The 15290-nt window shown below is 35.9% G+C and overlaps 3 protein-coding genes across 7 annotated transcripts; 2 read left to right on the top strand and 1 right to left on the bottom strand.

Moving 5' to 3' along the window:
- Positions 1-493: 493 nt before the first annotated feature.
- On the bottom strand, positions 494-1468 carry LOC122601873 (early nodulin-75-like). The gene has a single exon (XM_043774608.1). The coding sequence runs from the start codon at positions 1466-1468 to the stop codon at positions 494-496; it is 975 nt and encodes a 324-aa protein (XP_043630543.1).
- Positions 1469-4461: 2993 nt separating this feature from the next.
- Positions 4462-15138, top strand: LOC122602071 (pentatricopeptide repeat-containing protein At3g22150, chloroplastic). Of its 5 annotated transcripts, none has more exons than XM_043774798.1 (5): positions 4462-7006; positions 7808-7878; positions 10083-10205; positions 14477-14676; positions 14914-15138. In XM_043774798.1, the coding sequence occupies exon 1, from the start codon at positions 4476-4478 to the stop codon at positions 6918-6920; it is 2445 nt and encodes an 814-aa protein (XP_043630733.1). In that variant the 5' UTR covers positions 4462-4475; the 3' UTR covers positions 6921-7006; positions 7808-7878; positions 10083-10205; positions 14477-14676; positions 14914-15138. The 5 variants fall into 5 exon arrangements, with proteins under 5 accessions (XP_043630733.1, XP_043630732.1, XP_043630735.1 ...); XM_043774797.1 differs by having other exon boundaries at positions 7800-7878; XM_043774800.1 differs by lacking the exons at positions 14477-14676; positions 14914-15138 and adding an exon at positions 10813-11535 and having other exon boundaries at positions 7800-7878.
- Positions 12734-14428, top strand: LOC122602073 (anthocyanidin 3-O-glucosyltransferase 2-like). Its single transcript, XM_043774804.1, has one exon. The coding sequence runs from the start codon at positions 12795-12797 to the stop codon at positions 14250-14252; it is 1458 nt and encodes a 485-aa protein (XP_043630739.1). The 5' UTR covers positions 12734-12794; the 3' UTR covers positions 14253-14428.
- Positions 15139-15290: the final 152 nt, after the last annotated feature.

Raw genomic sequence — 15290 nt, 5'->3', positions numbered from 1 at the left:
TGAAAAAATCATTGTTTTTGGTCATATTTTGCTCCTTACATTTTTATTTCCTTTACTGCTCGTATTTTTGTAGTTTATTCAATTATGTTGTTTCAAGTGCAAAATTGATGTTGTTTTTGACGAAACAGTGCAAGTTTAACTTTTGGCAATTTCAAATTGTTAGTGGAGCAAAATTATATGTTAGTTTACATGTTGTTTTTCGCTGAAAGTTATGGTTGTTTTTAAAGAATTATGACTATACATGAAGAAGAATTAAAGAAATAATCATGTTGATTAAATATATATTAATGATCACTCACCGAATACAGAAATCAGGTTGAACCTTACAAGACAAAGTTAATACATATGCTAGTAATGAGTAATTGGAAACAAGACCTATCAATTAATGCTAGGAATATATATATAGTAGGAGTAATTCTTATTTGCACATAAAGAATTATTTGAAGAAAAAAAAAACGTGCAAATACTTTTAGCGACATAGTTCATCATCAGATTAGTGACGACCATTGGTGTCATCAGCTGGTGGAAACATCCCGCGTGGAGGGAAACGTGGGTAACGAGTGCCAGGTACATAAGGTATCCGACCACGAGGCATTGGTCTAAGTGGTCTAGTTGTTGGTGGCATAAAGCCTGGATATTCGGGTGGTTGGTCGTCAAAAGGCGGTGGCATGTAGACTGGAGTTTGTGGTGGTTGATCATCATCGATTGGGGGCATATCAAATTGTGGTGGTTGATCTTCATCAGATGGGGGCATGTCACTTGGAGTTTGGGGTGATTGATCGTCGTTTGGTGGTTGATTATAATCGGTAGGTGGATCGTCGATAGGGTCAGAGTATGGTGGTTGTTCAATGGGGGATGGCATGTCGATAGGAGTTTCTGGTGATTGGTAATCATAGGGTGGTTGATCGTTGATTGGTGTTTGAGGTGGTTGGTCATTAGTAGGTGGGTCGTTGATTGGGTCCACCATAGGTGGTTGGTCTTCAATTGGCGGTTGGTTGTCGTTAGTTGATGGTGGTGGAATATTGTTACGGGCTGGAGGTGGCGTGTTGATGGGATGTGCTGGTGGCTGGTTGTTGGTAGGTGGTGTCCTGTGAACAGGTCTTGGTGGTGGTGGATGAACCCCAGAGTGCGACGATGGTGGTTGGTTGTTACTAGGTGGTGTCGTGTGAATGGGTCTTGGTGGTGGTGAATATGCCCCAACACGTGATGGTGGTGAACGAACCCCAAAGTGTGGGGGTGGTGATTGTGATTGCACCGGTGGCCTAATGCCACTACGTCTAGTTGGTGGCGAGGATCCGACTGGATTGGGCGGTGGTGTCATTGTCACAAATGGAAATACCGGGGATCTCCACGGAAGGCGATATGGTAGCGGTCGGCGATAGATTGATGGCAAAGGGTTAGCCAAGGAAAGGGTGGACGATGTTATAGCTACACTTAGAAGTAACACTAATAAGTGTATGAATGCCATTGTTGTTTGCTTGTTTGTTAGTTTGGTGAATAGACTTGCTTCTAAAGGTCGGAATTTATAGTGTAAATTAAGCCTTGAAAAGATGCTCCCAAAATTCAAGCCCATGTAAAAATGATGGTACCAAACACTTGATCAAAGGTTTAGCCGATGGTTCACAAAAGAATGCACATGGAATGGATGATTATGGTTGTATATCTATGAACAAAACATCACCAAAAATATAGTTTTACTCTAATTCTAATGACTTGTACGTTTTCTCCCAAAAGTTATACTTTTAAACATTTGATCAAATAATCAAATGTTTCAAAATTTAATTCATATGATTTATTGATCAACTAAGCATGAATACTAAGACCATGTTTACGTGATTAACATAATCAAGCTGTCACGATTATTTACATCTATTTTATACACACAAAGGGACACTGAAGTTATCGTTTCTAGATCATCATATTTTATAAGGATTTAACATACATATTGTATAACTGTATAAAGCAACCCATGATAAACAATAACCAAAACGGGTCAAGTAATAAGTTACTACACAACTTTATGTATATTATTAAGATCAGTATATGTATATATACTAATTTACGTACTTACAGAAAATTTTCTATAAGCCTTTGGCCATTTTTATTAGATTCAACTCGTTCCAAGAGAAATAATAAAAGAAAATAACAATGATTCTTTATATGAACATTAAAATTACATGAGCATGGAAAGAAAAGTAGATGATTCACCAAGTTATGCGACAGTATCATAAAAAAAAAAAGCCTATGCAAATTATTAACTACCGCTCTTTAATAATTTACCACACCAACTTAACTTCATAATATATTAGTATCAGAATATAATAATAAAGTGTGAGCTTCTTTTTAGGTCTTGATGCAAATTATTCAATTCAAAATTAATATATGACATTCTAGCCATGTTTGATTAACTACTATATGTGTTACTTCTTAAACTTCATATATCTTCACAATTATGGTACTTTAAGCCTTTGCTTAGTAATGGACTAATGTTGTCCATGCATGTGTCTCATACCAAAACATTAATTTTGTATCATTTGACACTTTTATGTACTTCAGTTTTAGCTTAATAATTAAAAGAACATTCCCTCGTTCAAGAAATTTTGTGTTAAGTTTTGAGGTAGACATAAGAAGTCTTTTTTGGGTATTCTCAGGTTCAAGTTTGAAAGACATGTTTTACCCCTATTAATCGTCATGCCTTCAAACGAATTAGTAGAGGGTTTTTACCCATCGGGTATTTGACATCGACAATTCTACTTTGAGGGAGCTCTTTAGGGTGAACACAGTTAAGACAACGTATGTTGAACCTCTCACCATCGAATCGCGACATGAAGTTTCAAGCGAAGTTCACCTTTGAAAAAAAAAATGTATATGACACTTTAAATAATATTATTTTTTTTATCTTATATTTCCTTAAATCCCAACCATATATAACAGATTCTGGACAGTTTTGAAAACTTCTATTGATGATTTTGGAATAAAAGCATCCAATTAGTTTCACTAGAAAGTAGACATGGGCAAAAAACAGGTTCCAAAAAAACCGGTTCTGATAAACAGAGAACTGGAACCAAAAAAACCGATTCCTCAAGAACCGATCAGTTTGGGACCGATTCCACTTTTGGATCCTAAAATCAGTTCCAAAGCGGTTCGGAACTGGTTCTTGTTTAAGAAAAACCGGAAAAATTTGGTTGAACGTTGGCTAGGAACCGGTTCCTCCAGGAACTGAATTTTGGGCACGTCTACTGGAAAGTAACATATCAACATGTTGGACTTGTATAGCTAAATTGGTCAAATGGATCGTGATTGGGCTGACAATATGTATGTTAATGTTGAAAATCGGAACCTAATTATCTGTTTACTTTAGAATGGGTTAACTATATATGTTAACTTTTTAGTATGAAATGATCTGGCACTTGTTACCCAAACCCAAAACATTTTTTTAATAGATTATTTTTGGGTAGAAAACTATCATTTGGTTATTGACAAACATTTGATTCAGGGATATCAAACTAATATTGACAATTTGACATTGACCAAATATGTCATGTTAAATAAGCCGGTTTGCATACGTCATGTTAAATAAATGTATTATTCGGATAACTTGATCGAAGAAAAATCCAAACATTTAAAATTTATGTAAGAAAGAGAAATCATTCTTAAAATATCTAATGTTCATTCTTTTTGGTACTCCCTAACCTATTTTTTCCTGCCAATTTAGGAAGGAATGTTAAAGTAATGATATCACTAAATGTGTTTCAAAATGTTATAGTATAGAATAATATGAATCACGTTTGATTGTATATATGAAAAACAAAAATGATAGAGATTATCAAAAGTTGGTTTTTTGTTTTTCTTTATTTTAACGGTAAATAAAACTTTCATTAAATAGCAATAAATCCAAGACACCCATATGGCTAGCAAAAGCCAAAGATCACTGGTCCAACTGATCAAGGGTATCTTAGGTTTCATCCAAGGTCTTGAGTTCGATCTTTAAGGATAACAAGTCTTGCGGTTTTTTCCTCCTAATACTTGTAATGGCCCATGGTCAACATCTCGTTGTCTAGGGTATGTGCAAAGCTTCATCATTATATGGTGAAGTTTTCTGATGTCGAATACCGACTGAATGTTCGGAAAAAAAAAGCTATCAAAAGTTAAAGAGTGGTCAAGCAAGCTAATATGATATTGACAAAAATGCCCTCAAATTCTGATGAACGTCTGTTTTATATTTTAAAATCAACTGGGTTGCATCAGTGGTTGGAGCTCATGTTTCTAGAAACAGAGATCATGGGTTCGATCCTCATGTCCAGCAAGGCTGGAGGTCCTTTTCTACCTATGGTAGAACCTGAAAGCAACCTCTCTACCTTTGGTAGGGTAAGGCTATCTACACATCGACCTCCGGAGTAGCTTTTTATCTCTGTACATGACTGTAAGTAGCAAACCTTACAAATCCTTCTCTGTGTATGATTACACTCCTTACAATGTCATCATCATCATCATCATCTCAATTCCCACTTCCCACTTCCATCAACTCTTATTCATCTCAAAATCATCAAACCCTCTATGTTTCTTCATTACCACTGTCTTCACCATCCAACATACCTTCACCAAATATCCAATGGACCAAAGATCAGTCATACCCACATCCAAAACCTCGAACAATTCGATACCGTCTTAGCCAATTATGCCGAGAAGGCCAACCCCATCTTGCCCGCCAACTGTTTGATGAAATTCCTAAACCAACTACAGTTGTTTGGAATGCTATTATTATTGGGTTAATTTGTAATGGTATGGCTCATGAAGCTATATTGTTGTACTCTCAAATGAAATGTAAGTCCTTTTTGTGTGATTCGTATACTTACTCTTCGGTTCTTAAAGCCTGTGCAGAAACTAGGAGTCTTAGGATTGGTAAAGCGGTTCATTGTCATGTTTTACGGTCGGATATGTATCCTAGTAGGATAGTTTGTAATTCTTTATTGAATATGTATGCTAGTTGTATGTATGATGGTGTAAAAAGGGTGTTTGATTCAATGCCGAAAAGAAATGTCATTTCTTGGAATATTTTGGTTTCTTGGTATGTGAAGGTGGGAGTTTTTGCAGAAGCTGTTAGCCATTTTGTAAAAATGATTAAGTCTGGAGTTAAACCGACGCCTGTAAGTTTTGTTAACGTGTTTCCTGCTGTAGCGGCAATGGGCGAGTCTAGGATTGGTGATGCTGTTTACGGGTTGCTTGTTAAGTTGGGTGATGAGTATTCAACTGATGTGTTTGCTACAAGCTCTGCTATTTCCATGTTTTCTGAACTTGGGTCCCTTGAATCTGCTAGGAAGATATTTGATAATAGTTTAGAGAGGAATATAGAGATTTGGAACACTATGATTGGTGGTTATGTCCAGAACAAAATGCCCCTAGAAGCACTTGATCTTTTTATTCAAGCTCTACAGGCGGCAGATGATGTTGCCATTGATAGTGTGACTTTGACATCGGTTTTAACAGCAGTGTCACAGTTGCAGCAGCTGGACCTTGCAAATCAAATACATGCTTATATCATAAAGAGTGTGTCGGTTTTACCTGTTATCGTGATGAACACACTTGTAGTCATGTATTCCAGGTGTAATTCGATTCAAGAAAGCTTGAAAGTTTTCAAAAGTATGAATGAAAGAGATAGTGTTTCCTGGAACACTATGATTTCATCTTTGGTACAGAACGGGATGAATGATGAAAGCCTTCTGCTAGTGTCTGATATGCAAAAACAAAGGTTTATCATTGATGACGTCACAATATCTGCTGTGCTATCTGCAGCTTCCAATCTTAGAAACCAAGAAATTGGAAAACAAGCCCATGGGTATCTTCTTAGGCATAATATTCAGTTTGAGGGCGTGGAAAGTTATCTGATTGACATGTATGCGAAGTCTGGTCTGATAAAAGTGGCCCAAGATCTCTTTGAGAGAACTTGCTCAAAGGATCTAGATCAAGCAACATGGAACTCAATGATTGCTGGGAACTCTCAAAGTGGATTAATCGAGGAAGCTTTTAATGTTTTCAGGCAGATGGTTGGTCACAATATTCCACCAAATGCTGTCACGATAGCATCAATCCTTCCAGGCTGCAGTATGTTGGGAAGTTCAAGATTAGCTAAACAACTCCATGCATTTACCATTAGAAGTTACTTAGATCATAATGTTTTTGTAAATTCCGCTTTAGTGGATACATACTCCAAATTGGGTAGAATTTCATCCGCAGAAAATGTGTTTGTTCTTTCTCATGAGAAAAATGCTGTAACATACACGAATATGATATTGGGATACGGGCAACATGGGATGGTTGAAAAATCTCTTCATCTCTTTACTTCAATGAGAGAACACGGGATAGAGCCTGATTCTGTAACAATAGTTGCTATTCTTTGTGCGTGTAGTTATTCTGGGTTGGTAGATGAAGGGCTTCAGCTATTTGAGTCAATGGAGGTGGAGTATAAGATTGTTCCTTCAGTTGAGCATTACTGTTGTGTTGTAGATATGTTAGGAAGAGTTGGGAGGGTGTCAGAAGCTTACAATTTTGTTAAAACGTTGGGGGAGAACGGTAATCATTTGAGAATTTGGGGGTCACTTTTGGGTTATTGCAGAATCTATGGGGAATTTCAATTGGGGAAAGTTGTTGCCAGTAAGTTGGTTGAAATGGGTGTTGGAAATAAGAATGCAGGCTACAATGTACTCTTGTCTAATATGTATGCAGAAGAAGGAAATTGGAAATTTGTTGATAGACTGACGAAAGAGATGTATGAAAAAGGGATAGCGAAGGAAACTGGGCACAGTTGGATTGATAATGGCGGTCGTATGGATTATTTCATGTCGAGACACAAAAATCACTCTCATAGTGATGAAATATACGAAATGCTGGATGTTCTGGATACTGACTTGACAACGGAGTGAAGGAAACTAGCATATATATATGCTCTTTTACAACTTTTTGAGGTCAGCTGCACTAACATTCTTATTCGCCTTTACCACTTGAAGAGGTCAGCTGCACGTCTCTTTGTTTGTCTCTAATTTTTTTTTACAGCTAATTGATTCATCATTTATGTGTTTTGAAATAGTTTAAAATTTTGATCTGGTCAGCTTGTATTACGTGTGTTTCTTGTTTTTTTTTTTTTTGTTGTCTATTGTTAGTAGAACTCTATGAACGTTGTTGAGAAAGTGAGATATACAAATTGTGAAAAAAAATTTCATCTCATTTGGTATGCCACATCATATAAAAACAAGTGACACTTTCATATATTCCTGCAATCTATTACAGAATACAATCATATATCATTCCTTACGTAAAGTAACATCATTATCACTTGAGTAAATTACATGGATCGTCCCTGTGCTTTGTCGCCTTTCTACTTTTCATCTCTCTGAGAGTTTAATTACAAAAGGCATCCTCACCGATTGTTGTTTTGTCCCAATTACGTCTTTTTGCACATTTTAACAAACAAAAATTTTTCTTATTAAAAGGACAAGCTTGAGACAAAATGACAGGGACAAGGACGAACTTGGGAATAAAAACCAACCACAGGGACGTAACTGGGACAAAAGAACAACCATAAGGATGCCTAATTTGATTAAATTTTCAGAGTTATATAACTGAAAAAGCGACGAAGCACAGGGACAATCCGTGTAATATACTCTTATCACATCGATTGATCTATTTCTTAATCTATCATTATCGCGATACTTTTATCTTTTTTGACGTATTTGGTTTATCATTTTCTGCAATTAACCGTGGTGTGTTTGATTATCAAATCCTAACTCATCTTTTCTTTGTAGGAATGTAGGCTGCTTTCTTGGTCATATGTTAATGATTATTGGAAGCTCCTTAGTAAGTGATCATCTTGGTCATATTCAGGTATGCTCACCTTCATTAATTAGTGGTACTAGCAGGATACCTGCACACACTGGCGGGACCAAATATGTTATGACGATTTTTAAAAAAAAATTCTTTTTAGCAACTTTGAGCGAGTTATGGTGGTCGTTTAGAAATTTAGATTGTGCTGAGTAATAGATGGAAAAAGATGATATACAGTTAAATAGACAAAATATTGATTAGCTTATTACAATTCTTATTGTATGGTGTTATATTTTATTTTTCTTTCTTAAACTAATTAGATTATTACCTGCATAATACGCGGGAAACATATATAATTAATGACATGTTAATTTTTTATAATATCAATAGTTGATAAATATTTAACCAGATAAGAATTAAACCACTAAAAAACATAAAGTTACATTAGTGGTCATTTAGATTCCGGTTAACAGTGACCAGACAGTTGAAAAATGGATTTATCATCTATTAGAGGTCTCACTAAGTAAGGTTTTCGTTTCTTTGGATGTCTTTCATTCATCCGGATATGTCTGCATTGTGATTGTACTTGTGCTTTAACGTTCTGCTTGAATAATTTAGTTATACACTAAAATTCCTAAGCAATTTAATTATTAAGCTATATATCGCATGTTGTGTTGATCTAAAGTTAAAATTATGCATAATATCATCGCAATTTTCATAGAATTATTTTTTTGATATATAATTGTGTAGCTTATTATAGGCTCCATATTTGTTTTCTAGCTCTTTATTAAGAAGCCCGGTTTGACAACCTGTCCGGTTTTCAAAACATTGATTTAGTAAAAACGTTCTATGATAAATATCCTATACAAAAATCCTTATAAACAAATTTTATTCGGGAAAAATCTTATGGAAAAATATAATTCAATAAAAACATATTACATTTAAAAAAATTAAAATATAAAATTAATATTAAAGATAAAAAATGATGTAAAATAGAAAAATATTAGTTTTCATATTATATTATTAAAAACATTTTTTTATTAATGTCTACAAACTTAAATAAGGAAATAATAGTTATTTAAATTTATTAAAATAAAATTAAATCTATAAAGTTAAATAAGGTATATGACATCATCATTTGATCTAATGGCTCTGATTAAAAGTTGACATTCATCTAAGAGTCCATACTTCTCCAATTATGAATTAAGGTTTCTCTTTTATATATATTTAGAGATGGTTGTCTACCATTGCAAAAAAGAGATTAAAATGTTAGAGATCTTGTATTAAATGGTAAATATTTATTTGATAATTTGATCAACAATATACATAAGGTTATATAGGTAATCTCAAAACTTGAAAATTAAGAGATATATGAAAGGTCTAAAATCAATATAAGGGGGTATAGAAGAGTCCATGCCATTGGTGCTATAGGTTTCCAATGCCCTCAACTGAAATCTCTATGGACCCTGAAACTATCAGGTAACAGCTAGAAAGTAAAATTACATATACCATTAACTCCAATTTACTATGGCAATGGTATTACTGATAGGGTTGTCAATCAGGTCGGGACTGGACCAAAACCAATTAATAGAAAATAGTGGAGGTTAAAAACTAACTTATAGAAAGGACATCTTTAATCCTAAGGCTAATACGGTTAGTGTCAATGTGGAGAAGGTATGAAGTGGTATAAGAAGGGTGATGGACGATAACGAGGTTAGAGCAAAAGTGAAAGAGATGAGTGAGAAGAGCAAAGTAGTAGTGGCGAGGGAAGTCTAGATTATAGAAAAAACATCTACTAATTCTTAATATTTGTTTATTACGAGTATGTTTTTAGCTAAAGTGAAAACTTGTTTTCAAGTGTTGGTCCTAGGTGAACCAAATACATAGTTTTGACTACATAGTTTGTGTAGTTTACATCCAACACCACACAAACAAATTTTGTGATATTTCGTTTCCTATATCTCTTCTTTTCAACTTAACCTAATTAATGTATGCTGGTTTGAGGTATATTCTAGTCTGTCATTAATAATTGGTTTCATCTTATATAATAGGGAGTCTGATTTAGATTGATACTGAAACTGTTCAAGAAGGTTCACAATTGGAAGACAACTATTGTCTATTCCTTTTTCTGTTGATTCTCGTTACTGTTTTATTCTTATGTATACCTGAGTCCTAAGAGGATTATAATAATGCTAAAAATAAATGTGGATCGTAAATACTCTGCTGTATGTGATTGTGGTACTTAACTCATATTACCTTTGCAGGTTTGTGCCTTTGATCAAATATCAATCAATCAATGCTACTATTGGCAATTCATGGCTTTTCAAATATAATAAACCAGCAGCTATCCATGGAAGTTTCCCCCGTGAAGAATCTATTCTGTCAAGGTATGCTCTTACCTTTATCTCTGATCTATGTGTTAGCACATAATTAGAAATTAAGAATGCATGCATGAGACTAGTTTTCCAATGCGTCAGAAGACTGAACTCGACGTCGTATGAAACCGTACTTGAAACCGGTTAATGGGCTAGCACCTCTTGAAAAATTCTTGCTTGATGCCATTATCTTTATGATAAAAAAATCCATTTGGCATTTGTGACAGTTCCCTTCTGATTTAATTTCAGTGGGATCCATAGATACCGTGACTTCCTCAGTAGCGCATAGGTATGAGGGTTGGTTAAAAGTCCTATTTTATTCAGAGGTGGTTGTTTCCCCTGGTTTACCTAATACTTCAAGAGGTCAAATTGGTAATGTTTAGAAACTCAGCTAAAAGTGAGACGGGTCTAAAGTATTCCAAATGTATTCATATATTGATACTCTGTAAGATTGATCTATTTGAATAATTATATTGTTATTTTAAAAGTAGTTATTTCATCATAAGTGATACATTCAAACCATTGACCCTTTACACAATTTGCATCATCTGCCCGTTAACACTATGTCACTATTACTTTTATTGGTTCATGACCAAATCGACAAATAATTTGCATGCAGACCTTTTTTCTACTCTTTTATGACCACCCATATTTTAGGGGGAAATTGTGATGTGAGAATTGTCCACAAAAGAAGATGAATAGTTTGAGGTCTCAATCTATCCTCAAGGATTGGACATCATTGTGTGTTCCAAACGGTCCCTACAATATTCAACGTGCTTTAGAACTGAGTGGATGCCGTTTCTTGTGGTCCCTGCGTCAACGGATGAATAATTAAAAATTCCTAGTGATAATGAAGACCCAGGCGTTGTATTACAGGAAGGATTTTTGGAACGAACAGGTGGAATGGGAAAAGTAATTCAGGTGGGCCCCACAAGCTGCGGTGCTGGCTCGTCATGCGGTTGGAGGGTTTCTGTCTCACTGTGGGTAGAACTCATTGCTGGAGAGTTTGTGGTTTGGTGTACCTGTGGCAACTTTGCCAATGTACGCTGATCATCAGATGAATGCGTTTGACATGGTGGTGGAGCTAGGATTGTCAGTGAAGATCAAGCTCGATTATAGGAAGGATTTATACAATTCTAAGGCTAAGACAGTCATTGTCACCACCGATGAGACTGTAAGTGGGATAAGACAGGTGATGGAGTACGAGGTGAGAATGAAAGTGAAAGAGATGAGAGAGTAGAGTAGAGTAGAGTAACAGTGGTGAAGGGTGGTTCATCTTATGCATCTATTGGTTGTCTTATTCAAGAATTTTATCAATAACATCTCCTAAAATTTGACATCCTATTATCCGTGTCAAGTCGAAGTCTTGTTTTAAGTATCGCCGTAGAAGTAGATAAACTGAACCGTAGTTTAAGTTAATATCTCGTGCATTTACTATCAGACATCAAAGCAAACAAATCTGTTAGATTTTGTTTTCTACTATACATAAAGTAGCCTCATTGTTGTAGACGGGTTCAATATCCATCTAAGTCTTCATTAATAAACTGATTCATGTTATTAGATGAAAAACTGTTTATAACTAATGATATGCTAACTATACCATAAATTACACGAATACTGTATAACCATAAATTACTTGCGAGACGGGAACCAACACCACTCCATAGCCGTTTTTATCGAATCATTAACCAACTATACATGTATATATCAAATGTCCTATAAATCCCCACCATTTTGGGACTCAAAATCCTAATTCTGGTTGGCTTAGACGCTTAGTCACATGCTCACACGATGTTGCGGTGTGGTGATAGTGACGGTGGGTGTGGTGATAGTGACGGTGGCGGCGGCTGGTGGTGATGGAGGTAGCGCGACTGGTGGTCGTGGCGGTAACGGATGTAAAAGGGGTACTATAGTTAGTCTAAGAATTGAAAGATGTAGGCTGTAATAATTTTATTAAAAGTATTATAAGTATATTTGGTGGGTTTATTTAAATGAGCGAAGCATTTGAGATTATTAACTTCTTAATTGAAAAAAAGAAGGATAAGTGTTTTATAATGTGATATAGAACTATAGATGGTATAGATATAGATGAGTTCATAAAATATGTTTAAATATTTTGTGGCTAACATGATGAGTCCCCAGCAGACCTCAAACTCATGTTTTTTTGTTATATAAATCCTAATTCAAAACGTAAATATAAGCCTAAATTTGAAGATGTCCATACCCAAAAGCTGTAAAAACTTGGGTTCTAACATGTGGCGGCACTGGTAATAGGAAAGTCATAAAAATTTGATATTTGATTTACCAACTGTCTAGCCATGTGACAATTAAAATTAACGAACTTTAGAGACAGGGTTTGATATTAACTAGGAAAATTTGTCACAATGTCTTCATATATCGTATCCAAATGTTGAATACGATTGTGCTAAACTCCAACGAGCATATGGTAGAACGGCCAGCAATGCAATGACATCATCTAATATGTTTTTTTATTTTTATTTTGCAAAGACTTGTACATAAACACTACCGATGGTATACCAACTTACCAAATAATCAGTCTTCAAACAAATTAACCATTCGGTCATAGAACCAAAGTTAGAAATGGACAATACACCTGCAAAGCTCGTATTCATCCCAAACCCTGCACATGGTCATATCATGTCAACAGTCCAGATTGCGAAACTACTAGTAGACCGAGATCAGCACCTCTCCATAACCGTTCTTGTCATCAAATTTCCTAGCTTCGGTTCTCACACGCCTACCACAACCTACATCGACTCATTAGCCAAGAATAATACCACGAGTCGCATATCTTTTATTGAACTCCCTCAAAACGAATTCCCACCACTTGATGACTCGAAATCAAGCTATTCTTTCTTTGGTGATTTCATTGACAGCCACTGTAACTATGTGAGAAACGTTGTGGCTGACATTGTAACTCAACCGGGTTCCGGTCGCCTAGCTGGGTTTGTCATAGACATGTTTTTCACGAGCATGATAGATATAGCTAACGAGTTTAATGTTCCTAGCTATGTTTTCTATACTACTAATGCTTCTTTTCTAGGATTTATGTTCTATATACAATTACTTGATCAGAGTCAAAATGTTGTTGAGTTGAGTAACTCAAATACTGAGGTATCGGTTCCAAGTTATGCGAAGCCGGTGCCCACCAGAGTCTTTTGGGATATTGTCCAAACTAGAGAAGGAATGGACTATATTCTGACCATTATTCGGAAACTTAGAGAGGTCAAAGGAATCATGGTTAATACGTTTTTGGAACTGGAAACACATGCATTCAAGTCATTGGCTGATGACATCAGCACCCCACCAGTGTATCCGGTGGGACCTATACTCAACCTAGAAAGTGTTGCAAAACAACCGTCGGATGATGACATCATCCGATGGTTGGACAGTCAACCCCCTTCTTCAGTTGTGTTTCTGTGTTTTGGAAGCATGGGAAGTTTTGATGAAATTCAAGTGAAGGAGATAGCACGTGCTTTAGAGCAGAGTGGACACCGTTTTGTGTGGTGCCTACGTCAACCTCCTTCAGACCAAATATCAAAACTCCCAGGTAATTATGAGGATCCTGGAACGGTATTGCCCAAAGGGTTTCTAGAACGAACACATGGAATAGGGAAAGTGATGGGATGGGCCCCACAAGTGGAGGTGTTGGCTCACATTGCAGTTGGAGGTTTCGTGTCCCACTGTGGATGGAATTCATTATTGGAGAGTTTGTGGTTCGGCGTACCAATAGCAACATGGCCTGTATACGCCGAACAACAGATGAATGCGTTTAAAATGGTGGTGGAGATGGGTTTGGCGGTGGACATCAAGTTGGATTACAGAAAGGATGTGTTAAATGTTAAGGCTAATACAGTCACTGTCACTGCAGAGGAGATAGAAAGCGGTATAAGACGTGTAATGGAGGACACTGAGGTTAGAACTAAAGTGAAAGACATGAGTGACAAAAGTAGGAGGGTATTGGCGGAGGGCGGTTCGTCTTATGCATCTGTTGGCCGTTTCATTCAAGATGTGAGAGGAAACATCTCCTCGTTTTAACTTTTGTTTATTTAAGACTAATAAGTGTTGTGTTACACGTGAAAACCAAAATTTGTAAGGTGTTGTTTTGTACACGTTTGTTGTCAAAGTATTCTCGTTATTGACACGGGTTGGATGTCTATCACACTCTTTCCACATTAATGTCATCGAAGGAAATGTAATCCTCTTCCAATGAATTTGATCTTTTCTAATGTTGTTTTTCTTGGATTTAAATTGTATTCCAGACACTTTGTGATGATAAACAAATGCACCATGATGTTATTGTGCTAAGCAATTTGGATACCGATATCAATTCAAGCTGGTGCCAAATGGAAGGTTTTTCTGGTTGTGATCATCTAGACTAGAGAAGCGCTGACTTCATTCGCTGGTCTGCCCAGATCAAGAAACCATGGAAGTTTTTTTAAGAAGAATCTATTCTACCAAGGTATGCTAGCTTACCTTTACCTCTGATATATGTGTTAGCACATAAGAATGCATGCATGCTACTAGTTTTACCATACATCAGAAGTTTGATTGTCTGAACCTGACACTGTATGGATATGTACTTAAAACCGGTTAGTAAGCTAGCGCTTCTTGGAATATTCTTGCTTGATGCCATCATCTTCGTGATAATGGCATTTGTGACAATGCCCTTCTGATTAAATTTTAGTGGAATTCATAGATACCATGGCTTCCTCAGTAGCTCAGAGGTATGAGGGTTGGTTGAAAGTCCTATTTTATTCAGAGGTGGTTGTTTCCCCTGGTTTAACCTGAAACTCCAAGTGGTCAAATAGGTAATGTTTAGAAACTCAGCTTAAATTGAGATGGGTCTAAAGTATTCTAAATGTATTCATATGCTAATACCCTTTTAATTGATCTATTTGAAAAATTCATTATTATTTTAAAAGTAGTTATTTCACCGTATGTGATACATTTGAACCATTCTTGACCCTTTACACAATTTGCATCATCTGCCCATTAACATTATGTCACTATTCCCTTTTTGGTTCATGACCAAATCAACAATTTCAGTGAGACCTTTTTTCTACTCTTTTATGA

The sequence above is a fragment of the Erigeron canadensis genome, chromosome 5 (assembly GCF_010389155.1).
Source record: "Erigeron canadensis isolate Cc75 chromosome 5, C_canadensis_v1, whole genome shotgun sequence".
In the NCBI taxonomy this organism is placed as follows: Eukaryota; Viridiplantae; Streptophyta; class Magnoliopsida; order Asterales; family Asteraceae; genus Erigeron; species Erigeron canadensis.
Note: the sequence above shows the minus strand (reverse complement) of the source record. Positions and strands in the feature narration are given on the sequence as shown.

What these genes read in the sequence shown, in the direction of transcription:
- LOC122602071 (XM_043774798.1), top strand. Translation starts at nt 4,476, where the DNA reads ATGTCATCATCATCATCATCATCTCAATTCCCACTTCCCACTTCCATC.
- LOC122601873 (XM_043774608.1), bottom strand. Translation starts at nt 1,468, where the DNA reads ATGGCATTCATACACTTATTAGTGTTACTTCTAAGTGTAGCTATAACA.
- LOC122602073 (XM_043774804.1), top strand. Translation starts at nt 12,795, where the DNA reads ATGGACAATACACCTGCAAAGCTCGTATTCATCCCAAACCCTGCACAT.